Here is a 26,993-nt window from a genome sequence, read left to right as displayed (position 1 = left end):
GTATGCGGAACGCACGGCGTGTCGATCAACCAACCGATGCCGATCTGTTTCGGTAAACGGCGATGATGTTTAAGCGATCGATGATTATTCGCAGGTTACCGATATCGATGATTTTTCGACGACGTACCATCCCGTGGTTAATTTTCTTTCGCGAGTAATAGCCGTGGACGTGGACAGCGAGTGAGAGGCAACGTAGCTGATATTCCCAGAGGAATATATAGGAAAGGAGGATAGGGGTGAAAGGAGCCGAGATAGAGGCGCGCGCAAGAGATCCACCCGAGATTACAACTGGTAGGAATAGGTGTATAGAGGGGAGAGAGACGAAGACCGAAATAGATGGGGGTGGGTCGGTTGGAAAGGGAGGCTAACAGGGGAAAGAAGGAGAAGGAGCGAGTTAAATAGGGAGCGGGTGGTGCAGGGTAGGGCGGCGAAAAGAGGAAAATCGCGTGCGAACGAAAGCACGAAGGGGATGGAAAAAGTATGGGGTAGAGGGAGGGGATGACCGGTAGCGGATAGAGAGAGGGGATAAACGGAAGGAGAAATTTCGTCGTATGTGTGCGTGTGCGCGTGCGAATTGGAAAGACAGAGCAGCGAGAGACCGAAGGTGCACCGAAGTTTCCGTCGTCTCTCGAAGAGGGACTCTCGACACGTTCGTTATACGACCCGCGCGCAGTTGCTGGTGCGCGGCTACGGGGTCGGTGTTTCCGCGTCACGCGCACGACCCCAAAAAGTGTGTATGTGCGTGCGTACCTGCGTGCGTGGTTCGAGCGCCGTCCGCGTTGCAGGATTTCTCATTTACGCGACGATAAACGCGGGATCCTGCCTGTGGAACGTTCGCGTACGAGGGTGAACAGAGGAAATCGCAGGAGACGAAGGAGAAGAAAGAAGAAGGGAGGGGGAGGAGAGGTAGAGAAACGGAAGGAAGGAAGGAAGGAAGGAAAGAAAGAAAGAAAGAAAGAAAGAAAGAAGAAAGAAGGTTGGACGAGCGACGATCGTTATCGGTCGCGCCACCATCCTGTCGATAAAGCTTGCTCGTCCGAAACCGCGAAAAGTGGATTCGTCGGTTTTGCTGGAACACCGTATACTTGGCCCCGTTTCGCTTCTTTCCACGCCAGTACCCACGGCCTCCAACGTTTCCTAGTTTTGAGAAACGAAAAGGAAAACGAAACGAACGCGCGAGAACAAGAAAAGAAGGAGAGGTTGGTCGGTCGCGCTGGTCGTGGCGAAAAACTTCCTTCGAACCTGTACACGATGCGTCGATAAGAGAAGTGGAGCGAAGGAGTCGCGCGCGTATATCGATATCCCGTCTGTAAATCTGTGTCGAATCGTGTGCCGAATAAAAGCAGGCGCGTGCGACTCTTCCTTCGTCAGATTCGACCAAACGAGTCGACGCGATACGACGCGATTTCAAAGGTGCGCCACGGTCGAGACGGAGTACGGTGCCACGAGGAGCTTGGCGACAGGAGCTCGCTGAAATTTTAACCGAAACGAGTCGTCGTCTGTGTTCGAGCTACGATCGGATGTTGGTAGAGCGAGCGAGAGAAGCGTTTCGAAAGGCCGAGTGAACCGATCGGACGCGCGATCCGTCCGTTTTGCGCCTCGTCCAAGTGTCTCGCGTATCGAAACGGCTCGAGTGGAATCGTCGAGTTTATAAGAAGGTGGTTGCCCGAGGACACGCAGCGAAACGACGAAACGATCGTACGAAGCGAACGTTCGTGCTAGGAAGTCGGCAAGGAATACGCACGGAAAGGAAAGAAGAAAGGAATCGGTGAATTCCTTGGAAGAAGGAAATATTCCACGATCTTATCGTCGTCTATCGTTTGGAATTTCCATCGTCACGGTGTAGAGGGCCGTGCGCGCGCCCCTCCGCGCGCGCGCGCGCGAGCTCTCACGCGCGGATCCTGGTGCGCGCTACCATATTTGTCAAGGGTAGTCCCCTAACCTCACTTTGCCACCGAGGAAGCGATCCTGTCCTGTATTGTATACGAACGAGAAGCGAAGGAAGACAGAAGAAGGTGTCTCTTCGGACTCGTGTCGAAGAAAATTAGAAAGGATAAGAGGAAGGAGATAGGAACTCGTACACGGTGGTGTTGTCGGGTAAGAAACGAGGTATACGTTGACAGTATCGAAAGAGCGAACGAGCAAGGAAGAGCAAGACAGCTAGATAGGGTTGAGGAGAGAGAGAAAGAGAGAGAGAGAGAGAGGGAGAGAAAAGCACAACGAGGTCAAGGAGGAAAGGTTAGGTAAGAGTACTCGCGCGGAAGGTGGATACTCGGCAGGCTACTGGCGAACCTGCTTGGGGTGTGTCCATGAAGCCGACGCAATGGCAACGAACAAAGAAAACGAAGTCGGTGCCGTGTAGGCTGTCAACGTGGTGGCCGTTAAAGTTGTCGTTAACGCGGTGGGACGCGTTGCCGTGTGATCGGCAAGCGTGATCATCCGCGATAACCGAAGGGAGGCAGACAGAAAAGGGAGAATAGCCGGGCGTTTAGGATGCAGCATGAACCTCGGTGCCCCGTATCGGGAGCTGGTGAGCCTCGGAAGGGGGACTACGGTGTCCAGGTGCTTTCGCCGGTCGAGAGATCGCAGGTCTCCGTCGTCCTCGAAACGGGCAGTATCGCCGGCGTCGTCGTCGCCACTGCCGTCGTCACTGCCGTCGCCACTGCCGTCGTCGTCGCCGTCGCCGTCGCCGTCGTCGTCACCGTCACCGTCGCCGTTGCCGGCGCAACAACAGCAGCAACAACTACTACCACAACAACAACAACAACAACAGCAACAACAACGACGTCGACGGTTGTCATCGTGTTTACGATCGTCACTGTCTCGCTGGTCAATCTGGTCGAGAGCTGCCGTTACCGGCGTGGTTGCAGTGCCGCAACGGCATCGGAAGTGGCGGCGGCCATCTGGCAAGAGAATCAGATTGCGAGAAAGAGCGAACGGGAACGGGATTGGGATTGGGATTGGGATTGGGATCGGGATCGAGATCAGCAGCAGATTCGCGAGTGGCAGGTGGAACGGGAGCGAGATCGGGAACAGCGGCGGCGGCGACAGGAACAGCGGCAACAACAGCGACAACAGCAACAACAGTTACAGGAGCGTTCGAGCGAAAACGAGAGCGAGAGCGAGACCGAGACCGAGACCGAGATCGAGAGCGAGATCGAGAGCGAGATCGAAAGCGAAGAAGAGAGCAGCAGCGGGATTGTACGACACGAGGAGTCGGTGGTGCAGGTGGCGCGGCAGAAAGAAGAGGCGAAAGCGGTGGATCATCGGGTGCAGCAGCAGCGGCGGCGGCGGCGGCGGCGGCGGAGGCGGCGGTGGCACGAGAATCCCGAGTGCGTGGAACGCGTGGTCACGCCATTGTTATTACCACTATTGTCATTGCCGCGCGAGTTGGCGTCCGGTGTTTTCACCACCGTGCAAGTTATCGTCGCGTTGGCGCGGTTCGAGTTGGCCGTTCGCTTCGCGGATCACCGTCGAGATCATCTTCGAGATCGCCGGGATCGTCGAGAAGGAGGCCGCCTGCTCCAGGGGGACTTCTAAGGGCCCCGCCGCCCCGGGCCGCTCGGACAGCTGTCATCCGGCTATCGGCTCCGGGATATCTACGAGCGGGGCTGACATCATTTACGAGTCGTCTCGAAAAGAAGATCGTCTCGATCATCCGCGGGGAGGAAAGCGACTCGCCGAACAACCAACAACAATTCCTCTTTACGCGCAAATTCGATCCTCCGTGTATCGGTTATACGATAGACATCAGCAACTTAGTTACGACGAAAGATTCGCCTTGCTTCGATCGGCAATCACGGCCTGCTCTTCGATTTGCTCTTCGATTCCCCGAGACAGTCGGTGTTCCTTGCCGCTGCAACCGAGAAGATCCGAGTCTCGACGATTCACCGACGAGAATCGCCGCGGCGACGCCAGCACGGAGGTCGCCGTCGATCGCATCGTCGTCGAACTGCGAAGAATCGAAGAACGAGGTAACGCGAGTCGTCTCGACGTTACCGACGACCCGTCGTCGTCCGCCGAGCGAACAACGAGCACAGAAGCGAGTAGGAGGAGGACGGCGACGAGAAACGGCAGAATCGAGAGGCATACGCGGCGAGCGAACAAGAGCCCCGATCTTTGGTGGCAGCGATGCGGGGCCTTGTGCAGCCAGACGACGGGAACGTACGCGATCGCAACAGGGATCATCAGCGAAACAAATTCGATATCAGGATATATCGTCGGCGTCGATATCATCGAAACGGATATCGTCGAGAACGGAAAGGCAACGTGGACAAACCGAAGGATATTGGACCGCGTCACGAGTCAGTGGCGTGGGCCGTCGACGGGGACGATCGTCGTCGGGACGGACCGGGGACGTTAACAACGTTCCCGAGCTTGTGTCCATGCGGCTCGATCCGCCCGAATTCACGGGACCACCATCCACGTCGTACGATTGCAACAACGGCAACGACCGCTGCTACTCGTCCTCGGGCTTGCCTCTTCATTTTCTTCCGCGCCGATCTACCACCGCGGGAATCTCTTTCTTTCGTTTCCGACTCTCGGTCCCGTTCGTTCGTGGTACCGAGATTTTCCAACGGCAACGACAATTCACCGCAGTTGTCGCGTACGGTGTCCATCATCGTCGATTCTTGTCATCGGTTCGACGTTGCTGCTCGATCGAGCACGGGAATGCATCCGAAACCAGAAACGCCACTGCCTTTCGTGTCTCTTACGACTCGGTTTACCGCAGCGAAGTGCGCCCGCGCATTCGCACGCTCACCAATATTTTGCAGAAAAAAAGCGGTGATTGTCGCGTACAGCGAGGGAACGATCGGTTCGAGTTCGAAAGCGAGGAAAAGAAAAACGTCGATGACGATGTCGACAACGGTTATGACGACAACAACAACGCCGACGACGACGACGACGACGACAACAACGACAACGACAACGACGCTAACGACGCCGACGACGCCGAAAACAAAGATGACGACGACACCGACGACAACTACGACGACGACGACGACAACAACGACGACGATGACAACAACGACGACGACGATGAAGACGAAGACGAAGACGAAGATGACGAAGACGACGAAGACGAAGACGAAGACGAAGACGATGACGACGACAACGATGTCATCGACTACGTGTGTTACGTTAATGACCTTATTTTATCGACGTGCCAAGCATCGAGGTCACGGTCTTGTTATACCGGAAGCAGGAAACCGAGAACGAGATGGAAGAAAGATGACGATCGGGATCGCGCGATCACCGAGGAATCCGTCAATTTCTCTGGAATTCGTATCGGGAATGTTACGAACGTTCCTTCGGTCGATGTATTTCCTTACACTGCCTACAATGACGAGGACGATGATATCGAAAGCTACCGTGATATCGGGGAGTCGTCGCGTGTCGTCGCGTCGTCCCGCGAGATCGGGAACGTTCGTGTTCGTGGACAGCAAGAGTATCGAGAAGAGACGAAATTTTGTCGAAACGTTGGCAACCACGCGAACAAACTCCAAGTGAGGAAAGTGGTGGACGATGGTATTTGTGACGACGGAGAACGTTTTCGTAAATTTCGAAGCCGTCGTAAGCGGAATGCCGATTCGGGACGTGGTACGCGCGAAAAGGTTCGCGTCGCGAACGGAAACAGCGGGAGACGCGAGAGCCACTACACTGCCCGGTTCCAGAAGCCGATCATCCCCAACGGAAGCAGCGAGAACGAAACGAAACTCTCGAGGAACCGACCAACGACGACGAAGGTATCCAACAACTGGCGCGGCCGAAAGTACGGATTGCTGTTCATCTTGTATTTATTGGCTTGGCCGCTGGTGTGTTCGACGAATCTCTCCGGACAGTTTATCTCCGGTTTTACCCGTAATCCACCCCTCGGCCCAGTCGAAAACCTTCCGCGGCACAATGCCACGCAAATTTCCTCCTTGTTGTTGTCGAGCGTCGCGCACCAACGTCAACAACATCAGCAGCGTCAACAACATCAATTACATCAGCAGCAGCAGCAGCAGCAACAACAACAGAAGCAACAACAACAAAAGCAACAACAGAAGCAACGCTATCGGCAACTGGAGGAAGAGCACGGTGTTCGAGAGCAATTGGTCCGGGACGCCGAGTACGGCAGTAACGGACATCACCGTCGCCGTCACGAAGATCAACAACAACAACAACAACAACAACAACTACAAGAGCAGGAAGACCAAGGTCGCGAGCAACGAGAGGTGGAAGAATCGTCGTATCGAGATCGCGGCGAAGCCGTTTTCGAATCCGAATCGACACATCCTTACAACGAATATAGCTGGGAGATGAACCAAATAAATCCTTGGTTATCGGCCTGCGATCTGGCGGGCCCAGCGCCGGCCGATCTTCAGGGTAGCTGCGGTCCACCGGAAGTACCGAAATATTGTCCGGTCGCCTGTGTGGCAAGCTCGAGGGGAAACGGCGGTAATGGGAACGATGCCGAGTTCGTCGAGGTGATCGAGAAGGTCAGGGTCACCGGAAGGAATTGTTATTGGTCGACCGGTGGAAAGAAGGAGGCAACGACAGAGACAGCAGTGGCGGAATCGGAACGGTTCGACTCGAGTTCGATAAAGTCGTCCGGGACGGACGGCGGTGAGGTGACGAGTGACAAAAAGGGAAGGACCGATCGAGAGAAAGCCGAGGGCGTACGGATGGATCCGGAACAGTGCCTTTTTTATCTCGAGGAGTCACATAAGAGGGACATCTGTCGGGATGATTTTGGCCGGACCAGTACGCGAAGTTTTTTAACCCCGAGGGAGAATCGATATTGGTTCATGAGCGGGTTGCGTCTGCGGCACTGCTGCGACCACGCGGTGGTCAACGCCCTGGCACCTGGCAAGGGTGGTCCGCTCGAGAATGTGCTAAACGGTGGCCAGAAGTGCGTCGATGCCCTGGACAAGCTGTTGCACGCCGATGTGTTAGCCGCAAGATTGCATTGTGAGTTCGAGGAAGTGCTCGCGCGATACGACTGTGCACAGCCCTATTCGGTCATCTTCAACTGCACCCATTGCAAGGTAACGGCTCTTTACGCTCTCTTCTCTTCTCCCTTTTCTCCCTCTCTTCTTCCTTCGCCTCTTCGGTTCCTCCTCCTCCTCCTCCTCCTCCTCTTCCTTCACCGCTCTGTTATCGTCGAGCGTACTCGTTCGACCAGCCTTTAGCCGATAATCGACCAACTTGCAAAGTAATCGCAAAAGTTGGCAAACGAAGCGCCTCGTCTCGCCGATAACCGTCGTCCTCGTGAGATCTTTTCTCCCCTTCTTTTCCCGGAGATGAGGGAAAACGTGGAAACACGCTGTTTGGCAGACGAATCGGCGGCACGCACCTTCGAACAACCGAGCGATCTCCTCTTTCGCGCTAAGAAACGTCTCGCACAGAAAGTTTGCCAATTAGCTACGAATCCCGTTTCCCTTTCTCCTTGTATATCCGTTATATTTCTCATAGCGAGTATCTTGCCTCGTGCAAATTCTTCGCATCGCGCGCAACTTGTTCCACCTCTTCGGGCTCGATAGCGAGAGTCTCGGGAACGTCGCCAAGAAATTGATCCGATTAATCGTGCGATGCTACCGACTATGAAAAATCGTTCGCCACGGTGTGCTTTCGGACTGCCGCTGTGTCAGTGGCGCCAAGCTTAGACGGCGTTAAACATTTTCGGCCGATCGCGCGGACAAAAGTTTACGCAAGAAGAGTAGCACGACCGCGATATCGATTCGAGCGATTAGCACGGTCATTCGTTTGCCCCATTTGCGGCTCGTGATTTAATGCCTGTCTTTTACCCGTTATATACATATGTATGAAGCGACGATTCGTTTCTTCGTTCGTTACCTCGATCTGCATCCGCGCTCGGTGCTGCGACTATCCGACAGAGAATCGTCGTAAGCGTCCAAGCGTAATATACCTCGTGTCGTTGCATCGTAGGCCTCGCGGCCGCGACACGTTTGGAACGCGTGCCAGATTCTTCGTGGGATGAAACGTCTGATTCTGGAAAAGAGGAAAAAAAGAAGGAAAGAAAAGGGACTAATTAATTAATTCTGCTCAACGTTCGATGAAAGTTGAAGGATCGTTGACCTACAAATTAGGAGAACGAAAGTGGATGAACGAACTTGGACGAGATGGCCAGGATCCCGGTTACGGTACGCGAGTCTGTTTTATGCAACGCGAGAACGCGTTAATTGGCGGCTGATTGCGAGCGAATCGGATGAGTTCGTTTAAATTCATCGGCTTTTTTTTTTTCTTCTTTTTGCTCGAACGAAACACGAACGAAACACGAACGAAAAGAGGGCATCGCGGTGGCGCATCGACGAACGAAAATTCCTAGCAGAAGGAATCGAAGCACGTGTATCGGGATCCGACTAAAATCAACGTCAAGGACAACGTATCGGAGACATTAACGTGCCTCGCGTCTCGATCCCAATCAATCGGATCCTTCCCAGACAGCTAATTATCAAACGCGTTTCCTCCAAATTGATTTTCTACCTTCAGAAAGGAACCCGGACTTTTATTTGTACTATATTTATATTGCGCGTATTGGCGATATTCGGTGGATGGCACAATTTCTAAAAGAAACCTTAATTACGCTATACTTGCTACCTGTTCGATCAGAACGGCTCGTCTCTCCTCGGCAGCTATCGATATTGTTTTAACATGCAACGAGTTGGTACGATCAAGTGGTAAACTAATTTGTACGACACCCCCGACGATTATATCGGAAATCAATTTGCTGATATTCCAGTGCGTTGAACATCGTGGCAGCCGTTATCAGTCACGTGTCGGTCGGTGGTTATCGGTTTTTATCGTTGAAAGTTTTTCGGCCCGACCGATTTCCCGTGCGATCCAACGAAACTTTCTGCATAACGTGCGAGCATTTTGCGTTACGTCGTTACGTTGCTATAGGTAGACGATAGCGGAGCCAGCAAGGGTTGAAAGGTCCCGAGTGCAGGTGTACCGGAGACTACGACCGGCGCAGTTGCAGTTGCAGTTAAAGTTGCAGGCAGGCGACGGGCAGCCGGTCATTGCTTTTCTGTGCTAGGAAATTGACGCTGGCGCCGGCGTCGGTGTCGGTGTCGGTGCTGGCGTCGGCGCGTTTACGCTGCTTGCAGGATCTCTGTGTATATAGGTGCGCAAAGTATACACGCGGATCGTCCGAGACAGATATAGAGGGAAATCCTCGCGTAACCTTGTTAATGGCTCGTTGTCCCTTCTCGAAACCGCTGTCCGAGCGACGGATCGTTTGTTCGACGTAACGAACGATTAGCCTGCAAAGCGGACGTTGCGCGTCCGACTGTCCACGATTTCGCCTCCAAGTTTACGTTTCTTACTTGTCGTTTCGCCCGATGATGGAAAACCGCGTAATCGTGCGATTAGTGCGCTTGCTCCAGCCTCGCTCATCCCTTGGTACGTGGTACGAACATGTGCGTACTGTCCTTATACACGCGTACGAACACGTTGACGCGTACCAAGTGCTTTAACGATTAAACGTCAAGTATAGTCAACCGTGCGTCGGTGCGAAACTGTTGGTTGGCCGTGGCAGCTAGTTTGCTTACGACTTGTTCGTAATCATGCGCGTGTCTCGGATAACCCACGATTTACTCCTAAACTACGTATCCTTAGCGAACGAGATTAGTTTAGGCGACGAGACACGAGAAAGAACTGGCCCGCACCCGATTGTCGTAAATCAGATAGCAAAATACCACCACTCGACAATTGTTAGCGTCGATAGCGCAGTGGTTAGCGCCTTAGGTTACGAACTTCGGGACCCGGGTTCAAATCCCGGCGACCCCGGAGACTAATTTTTCTTTCACGGTCCAAGAAATATAAAGAAAATACAGGTTCCCGTAGCAGAATCTGTCTCACTCTACACACGAACAGTAGCGCACTAATTAATTAGGAGACTAGCACAATGGCAAGCGGCTACAACAGAACTACAACTATTTATACGCTCATCGGTAAAGCGGGGGAAAGCGTGTTAACAGCGATCTCGTATCGAGAAAACTCGTTCCGTTTTACTATGCTTACCGTCGTAGATAGGAAAATTCGAGACGTATAAGACAAATAGCCAGAGAAAAGGACGACGGTCGCCCAGGTTAAAGAAGCAGCAGCGATATCGGTAAAGAGCGAGGAAGGCCGGACAAATGAAAGAGAGAGAGAGAACGGTTTGCAAAACGGTAGAAACAGGGAGAAGAGAGAAAGACGCGAAGAGAAAAGCGGGACAATCGAGTGGAGTGTCGCTCGAGGGGAAACTCGAAGCAGCGAAAGATGGTGGTGGGAAAAAGCAGAGAAAAAGAGAGTTAGAGTAGGGTACGGTACGAAGGTAGCAAGATCACGTTGTTTGTTGCCTGTTGCCAAAGAAACACTTTTATTTGGCGCGACTCGTAACTCGTTCTCGTTGCCTTCGGGCAAAATCCAAGGTTGTAATTCCGATAAAATACGTCACGGAGCAACAAAAATGGCAAAGATTTTCAGTTGAGATGACCTGAACGGAACAGCGCAAAAAGCTGTTTATGCTTGGTTACATTTTCGGCGAACGGTTATTACCGATGTACAATATACGCAGTTGCAAGCTGTCCGATGCAGTGTGCGGCCACTCCTCTTCCTCGTTCGTTTCCTACGTGTGTACATTATCCATATACGTGTAGCTCTATGTATGTACGCGCATAGCTATATGTCGCGTGTCCTATGCAAGTTATGCATACATGTTACTCAACGATACGACGTTGATGTCTCTCGGCTCTCGTGCAGAATTCGATGTAGGTGGACACTTGGGGTAATTGGCAACAAACTATGCGGATGAATGCGACTCTGCCAGGGTATTCCTTATTATGTCGACTGGCTAGGTGTTTCCTTCCAGAGTATCTCTCGTTTCCGATACGCCGCTCTATGTTATCTCTCTTTTGTTTGAAATTTTCCCTCATTTCCATCGTCGACCGTGTCTCTACGTTTCTCGTCGCGTATGTAACGCGCGTCGGCCGATCGAACGAACGCGAACAGGCGAAACAACGAGCGGCTTCTCCCGTAATTTATCGTTTCGGTGTTTTAGCTAAGCGTATTTTGAGCAGATAGATTTGACAGATTTTCGCGCGGCTATACGCGATGCATGGCCCTCTGCATAATGAGAAAACGACTTTCGAACGAACGAATTATCGCGTTTACCGTCGCGTACTTTTTAGAAGCGGAAAGCGTTACATTCGACGAATGCAACACGTAATGTTGCTGCACGTGTAATCGCGACGAAGCAACGCTACGCGAAACTTGAGGACGGAGGAAAAGCTATGATTTGCAAAGAGGGCGAACTGCAGCTCGAAATGAAGATATCGGTCTCTCGATACGATAACAAGTCGACGAGATAGGATGTCCCCGATAAATGTTTAAGCGGTTAAATCGAGTTTTCGCGGGTAGCGAGGTGGCTAACGCGTCTCGTTCGATCGATCGTTCTAACGAAGGCGAATTAATTAACAAAATTGACGTCAAGCTGGACCGTCGACGCGAGTCGACGCGCGAGACGACGATATTCCCGGTAAAAATAAGCTGCTTTAATTTCGGCCGGCCGGAACGCTGGTCGAATCGAGCGACGAAAGGTCGGCTTTAGCAGTGCTGAATCAAGTTGCCGTTTTATTCGAACGCGGCCCTGTTCGCCTGTGACGTAGTCGCGACCTCGGTTCTCCATCGTTTCTTTCAATTCGCTCGAATTAATTAAACAAAATTGACGTCAAAGCGCGACCGCCGTTTCTCAAACTATCGCTGACGATACTATTTCCTGATACATATTTATTTCCTTGCTTGTTCCTTTAACTCTTGCCATTCGGCTTCCAGTCGCTTCCAGCTATCGATCAGCCTTACGACCGTACGCGATCTTTGCCACGCAACCATACCATTTTACCATACAGACGTATATATATATATATATATATATAGGTATTACTGCGAATTGTAACGCGTACATCGCGAAATCGCGCGTTTCTCCGAGTAATCGAGAAAAAGAGTCAATCGGACAGAAACGGATCGCTCGTCGGACTCGATGATCGGAAGCGTACGTCGCGTCGAAGGAAGGAAAGGATACGCGCGTGTGGAACGTGTGCCACGGAACAGATTCGAATCGAAAGAGTCTAGAGGCAAAGAGGATAGCAGAGTAGAGAAAAAGGGGAATCGGAGGGGTTGCTGCGAAGGTTGGGGTGGACGAAGGATGGTCGAGGAGAGGGGAGCTGGTGTAGGAGAGTAAAAGGGGTGGGAGGATGCGAGGTGCAATCAATAGCGAGATTGCCCTCGCTCGGTAGCTACTCAACGCCAATAGAGCAACGTTATAGACACGAGCGTAGAGCTGTTAGCGCTGTTACGATTGTATTACAGATTCGCTGCTCTGTAGCGGATTCTACATGGCCGAAACGCGTGCCCAAGGTATCGCCATCGGCACTTTTCGATCCGTCTATCGGATACCCCGCTGCCGTCGCGCTTACAGTTCGATCGGCCACGATCCTCCGCAGCCGATAATAAGAGATAATTTGACCGTGACCCGATACGATCGATCGTTGCTCCAATCTCTAGACGCCACTCTCTGTCGTAAAACGTTGCTAAGACGATGTTGGAAATATTACGTTTGTTTTCTTTCGTTGTCCCGCACGTGTTCGCCGTAACAACGTCGTGCAAATGGCTTTCGTTCGTGCAAAGAAATTCTCGAATAAAATCGGGCTTAGCTGCCATTTCGTACCGGCTACGAGTACCTATTATTCTAGCCTGCACTTGGGTGCTACGAGTACTCGAGAACTGTGTTGCACAGCTCCTTCTCGCGTCAAGATTTCGCGCAACTCGAGCGAAACGCGCTTCCAGCCGCGAAATCCTTTAAATTTCTTACCCTCGTCGTGACTCAGCCTCCCTTCATCCTCTTCTCTCTTCGTCCCTCGACTCTCCGTCTCTCTGCAAGAAACTGGGCAAAATACCTGGCGGAAGAGAACGCCGGTAAGACGGTCGTCGAAGAAACAAAGGGAAAACTCAGAGAATAAGAGCAGATCGTGTGGAGAAGTCTGGCCTTCTTTATAATTCGACGACACTGTAGCAAATGCGACGAACGCGATAACAGAAACCGGAAAAATACTCGAAGAAAACAACCATCCTGACCCATATATCCGAGGGAATTGCAAGGAATCGTCGAATTCGGTCTACTCTCGTCAATCTTTTACCGTCGTTTCTTCACTTTTACACGCGTTATGGTCCCTTCGCGTGACATTTCAACAGCTCGTTTTTACTTTCGTATAGGAAAAATACCAAGTTTACTCGTCGTCCATATTTTACTCTATAGCTGGTTGTTTTAATCGAAAAGATTGCTTGAAAATCGAACTGAAAAGAAACCGACGTTCCTTCTCTTTCCGCGATACGTCGACTATCTGGCGAACGTCGTCTGGTGCGAGTGGCAAGCGTCATTTAAGCAATAGAACGGAGGAAATCGGAAGTCTGCTGGTCTATCAACTAGTTCACGGAGCTGCAACTATGCGATCGTGTAGTCACGTGTGCGCTGGTTCACAAGTTACCGAATCGATATTCCGGATAGCCTCGTAAAATATCGACGGCTGTGAAATACGTATACGTACGTACATTTACCGCGAGCGCATGTTGTCGGATAATCAGCGAATAAGAATTCAGACGTTTCCATCTTGTTTGTTTTACTTTATTATAGTCGACAGTAAGTTCTCCAAGACGTAACGTTACCGAAAGATTCACCTCGAAACTTTCTATTATCTTTGAGAAACTTTCTCTTTCCTTTAACGTATTATCCCTCGACGTTGCGAACGTCTCTTGCCGCAAAGTTGCACGGTTTCGCTTTCCTGTCGTTAGTCGATGTACATCGACCAAGAAATTGGCAACGGTTCGTCTAATTGGTAATCCTAGTAGCCGACGTAAGCCTCGTTGAGCGCCAGAGACGTACTCGATAACTACCATCGAGACGTACACGTGCACACGTCTCAACACGAGTGTACTTCTCCGTTTAACGCAGATAGCGAGCCAGGCGAGTACACGTGACACGATCGAAGGTGTCGAAACGCCACGAATTCATCGTCTTTCCTTCGTTTTCGTCGTTTGCCCGTGTCGAGGTTATTAGACCAGGTTATGCGAATACAAAGGAACGCGTGGATAAATCGTTAGGTAGAAAGTAGAAAAAGTTCGGAATATAATCGAGCTGATCCAGATCCGCACGCTAGTGTCACAGGTCAAATTCTACTTGCCATGTGTTACGTCGCGTGAGATGGTCCGTGCGACGTCCCTCGTGGTCTGGCCGCCAAGACCTACGCGTCGTTACACTGACCCGCGATAAACCTAAGGAACCACCATAAACCGAATCTTTTTACCTTGATCTCTCTATTCGTATAAGTATTTTCGGTTTATGGATGGTCCTTAAAACAGTCCTTGTGTTTATTGCACGCTCTTACAAATTACGGAGAAAGCGGATGTTTAGCGAAATGGCAGGTTTTCCCTATGAACGAGGACACCTATGAGCCACATCCGCGGGAGACTTTATTTTATTTATTTATCAACGTTGGCTATATCCAATAGGCATCGCGGATCGTTATCCTCGTTTTCCTACCGAAAAGCGTGAACAACGAATCCGCGTTCTTAGTTCAAAAAGGCACGCTAATCTTTTTCTAATCTTCGTGCAGTCGAGTCTTATCCTTAGAGCAGTCATCTGCTGAAGTCAACTCCTGATCCAATAACAGGATATCGTCATTACGACAGCAGCGTTATACCCTATGACTGGAAAACCCTGAAGCCAACGTTGCGTGTGTACCGTTTATGGTTTGCCTTCGACGCAGTCTTTTGCCTATGCGCTGGAGAGAACTAAAGACCAGATGTAGAGTTTTGTTAGAAGCGTCGACCTCTTCGACAGCCCATATCGAGTAGTTTTCTTCTCTTCTTTTTACGAACCTGTCGAGTGCAAGTGAAGGATTCGGCACGCGAAACTAAGCGATTAGCACGGTGGAAGAGAGCGTACTATTTATCAGGTGCGTGGATGTAAACGCGTGTATTACGCGGTGATATTTTAACCACGGATTTAACCTGATTCCAACTTGCCACAACTTTCTATAATTTATAGGAAAGATTCGGCAAGACATTTATTTCGCTGGAGGAAGAAACGACTGATATCGAAGATCGATAACTCGTTGGCAACGGGACCATCCTATCGTTAAATTTACACGATCGAATTCTTTGCGTTTGGTCCCCGAGATACGCTAGCTCCTCCCTCCCTGCTCTCTCGATTCTGCTCGTAAAAGTTTTCTTCTTTTGCTTCTCCTCGAAGCGAAAGACAGGAAAGTTGGCGCTTGCCGTTCGATTCGAACGAGAACGTCGAAAGGGTGTGCGGAAACAGCGACGAGAAGAGAACGAAGGTGAGATACGAACGATGGTAGAGCGAAGCGGATAACGCAGAACCGGAGAGGCAATGCTGCGCGGATGAAACACGGATCGATGTCGCAAGGGGTCGACATCGAACATCTTTCCGTTAAGATTCCTTCGGTTTGGAACGAGGGAACCGGGAGAAACCAGCAACTACGATGGAAGGGCCTTCTCTTTCGCGCGACCTCGTTTCTCGCGAGTTCTATCTTCTTCGACGTCTGTCTCCGTTTGCCTCGCACGGCCAACGAGTCTCTGCTCGCGATACGTATCGCGATGGTCGTATCTAATTGCTTAAATTGCGAGCAAGTGTAAAACGTTGTTCGAAGTTTTCACGGGCGTAACATCGGCGAATAGACTTTGTAAACAACGAGTATCGGTTCTCGTTTTGTGGCCGCACAGCCAGTAGACTTTTTCGATCGATACAACGAAACAGCACGGAAGAATGGAAAGGTCCTAACAGGACGCACGAATCGTCCTCTTTTATGTTGGCGCGCGCGAAAAATACTTGGCTCTTCTCTTCGCTCCCCATCGAATTGCTATGCGTGAAAAACGACGGGACTACGAGCGGATATCGTATGGTTCGCTAAGGTTCCTTACGCGCGTACATTAGTGGACGCTTTGGTACGATCGGCATAGAAAACAAAAGGAAGTGCTTTCGCACGTGGCTGCAGATGAAACGAGGTAAAACAGACCGTTACGAAAATCTCAACTATGGAACGAACGCTTTTGTTTCTCATCGAGAGGGAAATACGCTCTCGACTTGCGTTAATCGCGAAGAAAAGAAATTGTTTGTATTCGTTGGGCTTACTTACTTGACCGAGACAGCGTTCTCTCTCTCTCTCTGTATTACCATCGATGTTGGTGGATCGAGTCAAGTAGGTCAAAGCCAGAGGTCGCGCGTTGGAAGTGAAAACGATATCCGATCGCGCGAAACACGAACGAGCAACAAAGGAGTGGCAATTTTTTCTTTCTGTTTACCTCGTTAGGAACGTCGAGGAGAGGCGTAGTAACGTTCTGGAGAGAACGTCGAAAGCGAGACTCGGAGATAACGCGGTTCGCTTTAACGCGATACGTAGCGCAGGTTGAGACTTTGCGAGCAACGTCCGGGGAATACCAGACCGTGTGTGGTCGCCACAGTTCCCTCGCGTCCATTTAAAAATTACAAACTTTCCACGGTTGACCGCTAGGAAATTGCCCGTGAGAAATGCTTGCTTCCCGCAAACCGCTTCCTCGTTTCCTCCTGCCTTTTCACGAACGAACTCGAGGCAACCGCGTGCTCCGCGAATACAGGTATCGTGTCGCGAAACCCTCGCCACGAACGGCGGTCGCAGAAATTAGGAAAACGAAGCTCGATCGATAGAAGAGCGAACGACGCGACGCGATACGACGAAAGGATAAAGGAAGATCGAAGGGATCGTTGTTGTTCGCTATTGGTTCTTCGTACGCGTTGGTCACCGTCGTATCCTCCGCCTGATCGATAACAAGGTACACGTGCAGGAAGATCTCCTCCAAGAGCGTTATTTTCCTCGGTTTAACATCGACGTTACGCCATACGTCTTCACGGGGATGTCCACTTTTCTCTAGTCGTCGTTTACGTTTCTCTTCTCCTTTTCTCTTCCCTCTACGCCCTACGTCCTATCGTTGGACAAAATTAATTTTCAGCATAGCCGATACGTACCAGCGGATAGTGGTTCCCAGCTGGAATCGATTTTCCGTGTTTCGCGAGCGAGAAGAAAGGCGACGTTAGTCGGAGGCTGATATTTTCGATTCGCCTAGAAACGGCAGCGGTAGGAAACGACGAATTCTGTCTGTGTTCGCGAGCGCTGTACTCTGGTATATTTAGCTCGTCGTATCTGGCGATTTTTCTGCTTCTACTCCCGAGCGGTATAGACACCGATATAGACACGGTCGACTGTTCGTAAATATTCGAAAACTTTTATCTGGAAATACCCAAGGGAACGCGATGCCGTTCTTTCGAATCGGAGCCCGTGAAACAGTCGTCATCGTCGTAATCTGATACGAACGAATTTAGGAAATAGGACGACCGCGTTTAGAAACTCGATCCTCGTTCCAAACTCGCGCAATTCGTCGAATTTGCAACGCATACCGGATGGAGGATAAAACTCATCGACTAACTAGGGAACGAGCTGATAACTTTTTATTTTTTTTTATTTTTTATATCGCAGGATCGAATACGTCTATCGCGCGACCTTCGATCCACGTACGATCGCGTACGTCCTTAAATCCTCTCATCAGGCGAACGTATGTCACGTGGCGGCATCACGTTACCACCGCGTATTCGCCCTTCTTTCGATTATCGATGTTCGTTTCACGTTCTGGCCTCTTCGACGCAAATAGCTGCAACGTAACTAGCTATTCAACGACGTAGATCGATCTCCGAGTCCCGGATCCGCCGCTCTTTCTCCAACTTTTGCCATAAAAAACGTTAAACAGATTTGATCCGATCGATTCGCCACCCTTCGTCTCTCCCGCCTCTCAAATCTTCGGCGCTGCTCGAACGTTCGACGCTAGCGCCGGCTCTGTTTAGGTTTAGACTCTCCGTTACTATTCTTTTCGTTCATCGCGAACGGTAAGTTTCTCAAATTGGTATAAAAATGTGGCAGCTACGAAGCAACGCAACCGAGCAAGGTACCTTAGTAGTAAATGACAAATTACTACTCGAATAATGAGAAAAATTGTCGGCGACAAAATATCGATCGGTAAAGTGTTAAAAAATTGCCTTGTTTCGCGAACGGCCGGCTAATTTCAGCGAGAGACACTTGGCGCTCGTCGCAACAACACGCAACGACCTCTGTATCGCGTTAATTACGAGCTCGCTGGTTCACGCACAACTCTGCGGTGCACGTCACGCTCGCGCTTTGCAACAATAATTTCTCGTTCGCGGCGATTATTTATTCTCGTCACACGATCTTCTCGTTGTCTGGCTAAATGCCTATTGTCCGTTCAACGGAATCGTCCGCTGCTTGATCGTTAGCGGTCTCGAGTGGGATACGAGCGACGCTCTCGGTGATTGCCAGCTCCGTCTTTGCCGTGGGTGGTTTTTACGACGATGGACTGCAGTGAGAAACCGTGGCGTTGCAGTCGCTCGCAATAGGAGAACACGGTGATCTATTAACCTTTTGACGACCGACAGAAACGATAATTTTCAGTCGTATAAAGCATGGAATAAAAAAGAGAAGAAGAGAAGCGCAGAGTCTAACGAGTGACATTTCATCGCCTCCTTCTCCTTCCGATTCGCCGATATCATCGGAAAGGTCTAAGCGGTCAGAGTGGTCGATGCGAAACTATACGAACGATAATTGTCGCGTTTAGCGCGAACCACGTAAGCGTCGCGAGGGAACGTTTTCAATTTTCGCTCGCGTAAGTCGGATATCGGAGATTCTCGGGTCCCTTTGTCGACCGTTGAAATTCATTACCGCTCGTATTTACAGCGCAATACCCAAGTTTAATAAGCGGACGCGTTTACGGCCGACGTATGTACATACATCGTTCGACGCGAACGAAGCTTCGCTCAACGACCGTGACACGCGTACGTATCGTTCTTTGTTCGTAATCGTCCGACCGAACGACATCGAATTCTACCAAACTCCGTGCCCACTGAACGCCAATTTCTCCGCGTTTTCTTCGTTTTCTTCTCTCTTCTCGACCGCACCGTCGTACAGCTTGATTTATACGATTCCAGCCGTACGGCCACCGCTTCCTTTTCAAACGAAAATTTAGCGATTTAGTTGGACAAACGATTCGTTGATCGAGCTTTGCCGGGAAGCAACGATGTGGAAAAGGAGGAAACGTCGTGTACTCGAGGCACGTTTTGTCGTTCTTTGTTCCAAGTTGTTCGAGCCTTTGTGCGGCCGGAGAAGCGACACTTGCCAGCGGCTGTCGTCTTGCGAGCAATTGTCTCGGTAAGAAGTGGCGCCCCGTCGACGTATAAGAGCGTAACTACATGTTTTTCCATTTGTTCGCGAAACTGCGCCTACTCGAAGAAAGCGAATAGCCCTCGGGAATCGCGTTCGAGAATCGTAATTAAATCGATTCGTCGTCGAACGACCGCTCTTGCGATCGAAAATTTCTTACTACTCCGAGGCAAAGGAGAAACGACGAGACGGTTCGACTGATCGATACGTCCATCGTCCTCGTTCGCCTGTACAACGTCCCTCTGGTCAGCCCTCTGTCGCTGTCCGATCGAAGGTGGCAAGATGGGCAAATTTTCATTCGCGTTTACTTCGTCGTCGTGTCGCGTGTCAAAAAGACGTATTCGTCTGCTACAGTTTCTAGATCCTTCGCAATGGCGCTCAAGTAACGAGATCCCATAGATTTCTCCGTATGATTCCTTTTCTCTGAAACAACAGGCTGAAAAACGCTCGAAATAATCGATATTTACTTGACTGGGAATTTCGCCATTGGAAAATGTCGATTTGCGAGGTTCGCGTTGCTTTCATTTTCTGGGGCGAAACTAATTGGAATTCGGCACGCAGCGACCGAGTAACCAACAATATTGAAACTCGCTTGTTTGAAAGCGGTGCAGGTGTACCTATCCGTTAATGAAATCTACGCGAGAGCAAATCTATGCCCGGTGAAATTCGGAATATCGAACGTCGGAAGAGAAGGCGAGCGTGGTCGGACGAGGCAACGTTTTCCCTTGTTTTCTCTCTGATCGTACATCGATAGAACGCAGAAAAGAGGCACGCAGGATCGAGAAACGTCCTTATCTGGACGAGGACGGGAGCGACGAATACGCGAAGGCAGGATCCAACAAGAGTAAGAGGAGGAGAGAACCACCGGGACGAGGCTGCGGAAGGTGCAGCAGGAGGCTGGTTCGAGGAGGGGTAGGATTTGGGGTAGCATTGGTAGAACGGTGGCACGGATATGGGCCAGGTAACCAGGTCACCGCGACTAAGGGCATTGCTTTTGCAACCGCCAACCACCGCCGCGCGCCACCACCGACACCCCGTCACCCCGTCCGAGCTGCTCTAACCTTCCCTACCCCTTCCCCTCTGGCCCCTTTTCTTTTTTTCTCCCTTTTCATCGTTCCATCCTTTTCCATGTTTCCATCTCTCCCTCCCTCCCCCCCTCTCTCTCTCTCTCTGTCTCTCTTCCTTCGTTGCTTCCTTCATCGTCACTCGATACACGACGTACGACACGACACGTCGAACAACAGTTGCATCTCTCTGTATCTACGATAGGCATCTTTGTTCCTCGATGTTGTATCGCTCGACGCATCTCGCGTTTCAAAGGTGCTCTTATTTCTCCTTTTCATTCTTCTCGCGTCTTTTCTGCTGCCGGTCTTTTCGTCGTTTCTCTGGAGAACGAAAAATACTTTCTTTCATTCCACCGAGCTATTCGACAGAGATTCGTCGAGGTTTCTACACGGCCGAGGAACTCGCTGCGGGTCTCGCGATACAATTTACCACGGCGTTGCAGCTCCATCGAGGGAACTTTGACTTTGCTTCTCGATATTTCAGCTATCGCAACTACGAAAAATTGCAAACATCACGCACGGCCACTCTCCGTGCCGCGTGTTCTCCATTTCCTATTCGATCGAGTGCTCTGCCATCTGGTGGCGATTCTCGCCGCTGATTAATTTCGTTCAAAACGTGGAAGAACATTTCGCGCGTAACGTTGCAAGAACAGCAGCGACGAACCGCCATAACTGGCAACACTGGTCGTCGTGAGACGTTGACGTTTCAGGTTTGCACGAATTACGCCGTTTGCCTTTTCTTCTTCTCCGCTCGCTTTCGCAGGTAATTAATCCGGAGTACTCGTGACACTCGTGGGCCGAGAAGCTCGTTCGCGAAGCAAGTGCGGCGTAAACGAGAAACACCGGAACCGACGGAACGGTTTCCGGTTGCACGAGCATCGTTTGAAAATTTCCCAGCGGGGAAATTAGCACGTACGCCGCCAGGTCAAGCCGAAGATACCTGGTCGTGTCACGGTGGTCGCGATCGAGGTTACGTTCACCGCGAGACGCTGTCCGATCCTTAGGATCGGCGGACGAGCGTGAAATCGTTAGTTAAATTACCCAGTTACGTGAAACGAAACACAGCGCGGTGGCGTTTTTTCTAGAAAAAAGAAAAAAAAAAAGAAAGAATCGTTGGCGCAAAGAGCATTACTAATTTCGAGCCTCTCGTCTTTGATCTCGACGGCCTGACCGAGACAAAGGATCACTCCGGCGTATTCCGAAAGAGGGATAAAATTAATGTCACGGATTCGAGGTGAACAATGACAGGCGGAATTACGGGTCGTTGTATGCGCTGTACGTGCATACACAGCTGCGCGTCGGAGACTGCGACCACACGGATACGCGTACGATATACACACGTAGACCTCTGGCTGCGCGCTATCTGTCGTCCGTATCGAAGAGAAAGAAAAGTAGAGCGAGAAGAAAGCAGGTTCGGCGTCGATGTACGTTAGCGCGGGTGAAAAGAAACCAAGTACGCGGTCCATCGCGACCGATGAAACGTACATGGTCGTGCGAACAAAACGCACCATTTTCACCGACTATATCCGATTTCCCATTTCTTTGCTCCTCTTTCTCTTTCCAGTCCGACCGGACTGAATCGGAAACGTTTATACGTCGTTGCTGTTTCGTTCGTTATTCGGGTTAAGAACCATCCGGTCGATCTGACGAAAAAGCAGAAGTTAAAAAAAAAAAGGGACAAAGAAAGGGAGAGAAATTTAGTCGGCGGGAAGAAGACGGAAGATGGGAAGATCGGATAGGAACGAGACGGAAGGTAGCCGCGCAAGTTGCGACTCGCGTCGTCGCGCCACGTAACCGCGAACGCATCGGCGTGGAAGAATTCCGCGGAAGGAAATCGGAAAACGACGTATTGTTCGAAAGCTGCGCTTCGTTATAGCGATCTAATTGTAAGCGAAAGAAGGGTAGGGACGGACGATCGAGGGGGATGAGTCAAGGGAGCACAAGGTGGGAGAAGACTGATCGGCGAGCGACGAGACACGAAGCGGGAAAAGGGACAGGGTGGACGAGACGGCTGAGATGGGAGACAGAGGGACGGGGTTGCGGGTGGAGCGAGTGGAAGACGAGCGACACGAACCGGGGTTGGCAGAGGGACGAAAGGAAGGACGTAGCCCGGAGGGGAGGGTACCGCATCTGCCTAGCTCGAACGTAGATACTCGACAGAGGCTGGAGAGAATTGGGTCAACCAACTTGGAGTGCGTACTTCAGGTGTAGCTACCTATCCGCCGATCCACCGTCCTAGTCTTCTCGGCTATTCCTTTCGCGTTTCTTGCCGAGCAATCTTTGCCCTTTCCTTTCTCGTTAACCGTGCGGCCAACTGCCGTCGTTCTTGACATTCGTCGAATCGAAGAAGCCGGCGCAGCCTCGCAGTTCTCGCCACAGCTTCGACGCTGATTCTAATTTCTATTTGTCTATTTTCCGATCCGACGAGAAGACGCGTCGAAAGTTTCGGTTTACGAACAGTCTTCGCTCAGACCAGACAGAAGGTAACTCGTCGAGGGGTTTCGCAGATTACGTCCGCCACGTTTCTTAGTCGATTCTTTGCGATTCCTAGAGGTCTTTAGGAAGCACTGCCATCCCGGTTAACCCGGGATATCGTTCCCTTCGAACGCGATTATCGACGACTCGTTCGTTTTCGATGGCATTTGCGCGAACAAAATCCAACTCCGACAAGTTTCGATCGTATCGGGTCGGCGACTTTTGTTTTTGTTTTGGTTTTGTCAGATGGTATTGACAAAGCCCGCGATCGTTTAGCTGCCAACCCGATAGTTTGTATTATATCGTATCGCGAAGCTGATTCGGCAGCCGAGTCACGCGAGTGAAAAACTGCAAGACGCGACTGCTGCCTGTGCGATGCAATTCCAACGCACCGTTGTATCTCTGGTCGCGCGAACAGTCGCGAATGAAAAACGACGCAACGACCGTTAAATCGCGTTAACGCGTGTACCGTGTGACCGTACGCTTTCGCCACGGTGAAATTCACATCTTCGAGTTGCTAACCTTCGCGACTAGAAATTGGCGGAGAAGCGACTTTATCGCGACAGGGATTGATCGTAAGATTCGGCCGATCAATCATCAACGCGAAAAGCGAGCGAATCTCCGAGGATTAATCGCGCGCGGGCATCTCGATTATTCGGAGATTCGGTAGAAACCAGGGCAGTTGCTTTTCGTAGATTTGTTCCGGGTCGCTCGTTTTCGTACGGCAGCGGCCGTACAGTTGGACTTGCCGGGCAAAGCACGAGCCAAGGTTACGGAAGAACGCGAAACGCGTAGCCAGTTTCACGCTTCTGTATCACCGGGATACCGAGCAACGCTTCGTTCGGCTGTGTACACGAAATACTTAATAAAGCGGAGCGACGAGACGAGAAGCAGGATAACGAATAGGGATAGAGGGAACAGCCGGGGATAAGTCGCCGTGGCGAATAAAAGGGTTTTCCTGCAACCAGAGCGTAATTATAACGCGCTCTTAGAGGATGCGCAGAAAGTGTAATATTTAAAGTAGGTCAGCCACTGACCCGTCTTATTGCCTGCTCTGACCTCCGATCGTCGCAAATAGAACTCCGAAAACGGAGCGTAGAAACGAGAAGAGGGCGATAACATATTTTTTGGTTGCGCATCGTGGAAACGTGTTTTCTCTTTCTAGCGGTCCGACTGCGATTCGTCGATCCGCCGCGTTCTAACGCAGACTAAACAGATCGTTTGTGATTGCAGGAAGCGTATAGGAAATGGGTGTGCAGCTCCCTGGTGCCTTACTTTGCTCATGGGGAACCACAGGACTTGAATAGCTCCAACGACTGGGCCGGAAGCAGACTCAGGCCCTGTCGGTCCTTTTGCCAATCCGTGGAGCAACGTTGTCCCTACTTACTTCCGGGTGATCGTGCTCCCGCGTATCCCACGCAATACGCCGGCGAACCCACTTTTCTTTGCAGAGGTAACTCTTTGCTGGTCTGCCTGTTATTTTACCACCATCTTCTTACCGCTTGTCGTCCCTCGTCCTCTATCGAACCACGCACTGCATCGCACGAGGGTAATAGCATTTTTGGCACCCTGTTAATCCTCTTCGAAGTCGTCCGATTCAAATGGCCGATTTCGAAAGGCGGACGATCGTGTGACGAAACGCGTGGCAAGGTTCGAAGGAACGCCGGAGACGTGGCACTTGTAAACGGAAATGATTTCAGATCCGAATATCCCCGAGACCGGAGAACAAGCCGCGAGGGCATTGCACAGCAGCGAAGAGAACGAGTGCTGCTTTCATGCGTGTTCCGAGGAGTTGCCGGGATCGGGTATTTGCGCCAATTGCACGAACAAGGAACCACGGAGACGCGGGAACAACCACGATCCTCCAACGGCACCCCGTTGCGAAATTAATCCCATTCAACCGGCTTCCACAGGTACGTACGTTCTTTCGTCTTCCTTTACGCTGACTTCTTTACGACGGTCCGATTCTCCGGTTGAAAGAAAGAAGAACGACGATAGTTCGATCGCGATCCCCCGCGCTACGAATAGCGACATCGTCAGACCTTCGGATGGCTCGAGCCTCGTCACTTTCCTTCGTACGTTCGTTTCTCTTGAGGCTATTAGACGTATGAACAAAGGAACGCGTGGATAAATCGTAAAGTAGAAATTATACTTTGATACAAAAGTGTAAATACAAATAGAGGAATATAATTTGAGCTGGTCCGGATGCACGCGCTAGCAATCTTACCGAAGCCATCGTCGCCTATGTATCGTTTACGGTGTGCCTTGGTCCCGGTTTTTTGTCCATACGCCGTCGATGGCTTCGGTGCTTGAGAAAACTAAAAAGACCAGACGTAGAGTTTTCTTAGAAGCGGTGACCGCTTGGACAGTTTCTTTACCGCGTAGAAACATGGAAAGATGTCGCGTATCGTACGTTGGATCGGACGTAAGACAAAGGTTCTGCGTTTTTTGTTTCGACCAGGTGGAGGATACGAAGAATCGGGATTCACGGACAGCAGCCTGGAGCGCGAACAGAGACACGACTCGTCCACTTACTCCGCAGCTGCGTCGATTTCGAGTACGGGGCGGCAACAGGGAACGTTGGTGTGCGGAACCGGCGATGGTGTCGACTCGATCGCCAGCGTTTCCTCCTCCGATCGATCGGCAGCCTCGATCCTTCCGCATCTCTTCTGGCTATGCTCCGTTTTAACCAGCATCCTCGGCAACGTTCGAACGATTCCCGTCCTCTGGATCGTCAAGATCCTTCTGTGGCCGATCGTGCCGCTCCGTGGCAACGAGCGTAGCGATGGTCGCGACCATCGTGCTAATTTTTGGGATAGCGTATCAAAGTCGAAGAAAAGGAGCGGCCTGATAGATATCTGGTCGCGCCGTCGCTTTCGCGGCGACTACGTCGGCGCGCGTGACGGTGCGAACCGATTGATGGAAAAGTGGCTGGTGATCGAACGTGGATGCCGAAGCTGGTGGTGTCGATGCTGGTACTGGTGGTGGTGGAGATGGCGAGGAATATCATCGGCGAGCGGTCGTGTCTCGTGGAAATTTCGATCTCGACGGCCGCGTGGAAAAAGTCGTTTCGGTCGATTCGTCGACTCGCGTCATCCTTCGACCACCGGTGCTACGCTAACTCGTATCGTTGCAACCGCCACCGCCGCAACCATCGCCACAGCCATCGCCACTACCATCGTCGTCACCTTTCCAACCACCGTCGTCACCATCATCCCCACCATCACTACCACCACTACCACCACCGTCGTGAAAAGCGAATCCTTTTTCCATTTACGAAAGACGTATCGTGATTCGTTGTACGAGCGTTGGAGCCACTGTTTCCTCGTCGATTCGTTCACGGTAAAGTGCCTATGGCGACGATGGTGCTGGCGGTGGTGGTGGTTGCACCGATGGTGGCGATCACGAGAAACGCGTCACGGCGGATTTGTCGGAATGGCAATATCGCTCGGGAGAGAGGATCGTTTTCGTGGTTTCCGGCGCGATCGAGACGAAGCGGCCGATCGAAAAAGGAAAGAAAGAAGAAGAAGAGTAAGAAGGAGAAGGAGGAGAAAGAGGAGAAGACGGTGCAGAGGAGAGGCTTTAGAAGTTTCCGAACGGTGGACTCGATATTCTTCGGCTGGAAGGCGACGTTTGAAATTTTTCTCGAGGAAAAAGGATCCACCATAGAGCAGTTTGTTTACGCAAAAGCGTAAAACACAGGTTTTTTCTATCGGTATATCCAGAGCTCTGTCGGGAAGCACCTATTTGGCCGTACCTTTCTCGATTTTCAACTCTCGAGAGATCCAACGTCTTCGAGCGAAACACGCATCGCGGAACGACTGGAATCCGAGAAAGAGCTTACCAAGCAAGGGTGGCGGACGAGCGTTAGGAAGCGGAGAGAAGAAAACGCGAAACGTTCAAAGTACGTACGTACGGAGATGAAAGATACATGGGAAGAGAGCGTGAGAAGAATCGGGAGGAAAACTGGTGCGACGGAATTTTCCAAAATGTGTACACATTGAAGAATAGGGGAAAGGAGAAGTGGGGAGAATCCGGGTATCGAAGAGCCAAGGAACACGTCGACGTCTAAAGTTCGGACGTGAGGACTAAAGGACGTGAAACAAAACGATGAAATCGTAACGTCTGT

At 51.1% G+C, this 26,993-nt stretch overlaps 1 protein-coding gene across 1 annotated transcript; it reads left to right on the top strand.

Moving 5' to 3' along the window:
• The first annotated feature begins 4,358 nt into the window (after nucleotides 1-4,358).
• Mid1 (calcium-permeable channel component Mid1) lies at nucleotides 4,359-26,790 on the top strand. Its single transcript, XM_072001746.2, has 4 exons — nucleotides 4,359-7,031; nucleotides 24,098-24,317; nucleotides 24,565-24,777; nucleotides 25,326-26,790. The coding sequence occupies exons 1-4, from the start codon at nucleotides 4,386-4,388 to the stop codon at nucleotides 26,531-26,533; spliced, it is 4,287 nt and encodes a 1,428-aa protein (XP_071857847.1). The 5' UTR covers nucleotides 4,359-4,385; the 3' UTR covers nucleotides 26,534-26,790.
• Nucleotides 26,791-26,993: the final 203 nt, after the last annotated feature.

This window comes from Bombus fervidus, chromosome 4, assembly GCF_041682495.2.
Source record: "Bombus fervidus isolate BK054 chromosome 4, iyBomFerv1, whole genome shotgun sequence".
NCBI lineage: Eukaryota > Metazoa > Arthropoda > Insecta > Hymenoptera > Apidae > Bombus > Bombus fervidus.
Note: the sequence above shows the minus strand (reverse complement) of the source record. Positions and strands in the feature narration are given on the sequence as shown.

What these genes read in the sequence shown, in the direction of transcription:
- Mid1 (XM_072001746.2), top strand. Translation starts at nt 4,386, where the DNA reads ATGCGGCTCGATCCGCCCGAATTCACGGGACCACCATCCACGTCGTAC. An exon ending in ACCCACTTTTCTTTGCAGAG is followed by an intron (nt 24,318 to 24,564) that starts GTAACTCTTTGC and finishes AAATGATTTCAG; the next exon opens with ATCCGAATATCCCCGAGACC. An exon ending in CATTCAACCGGCTTCCACAG is followed by an intron (nt 24,778 to 25,325) that starts GTACGTACGTTC and finishes TGTTTCGACCAG; the next exon opens with GTGGAGGATACGAAGAATCG.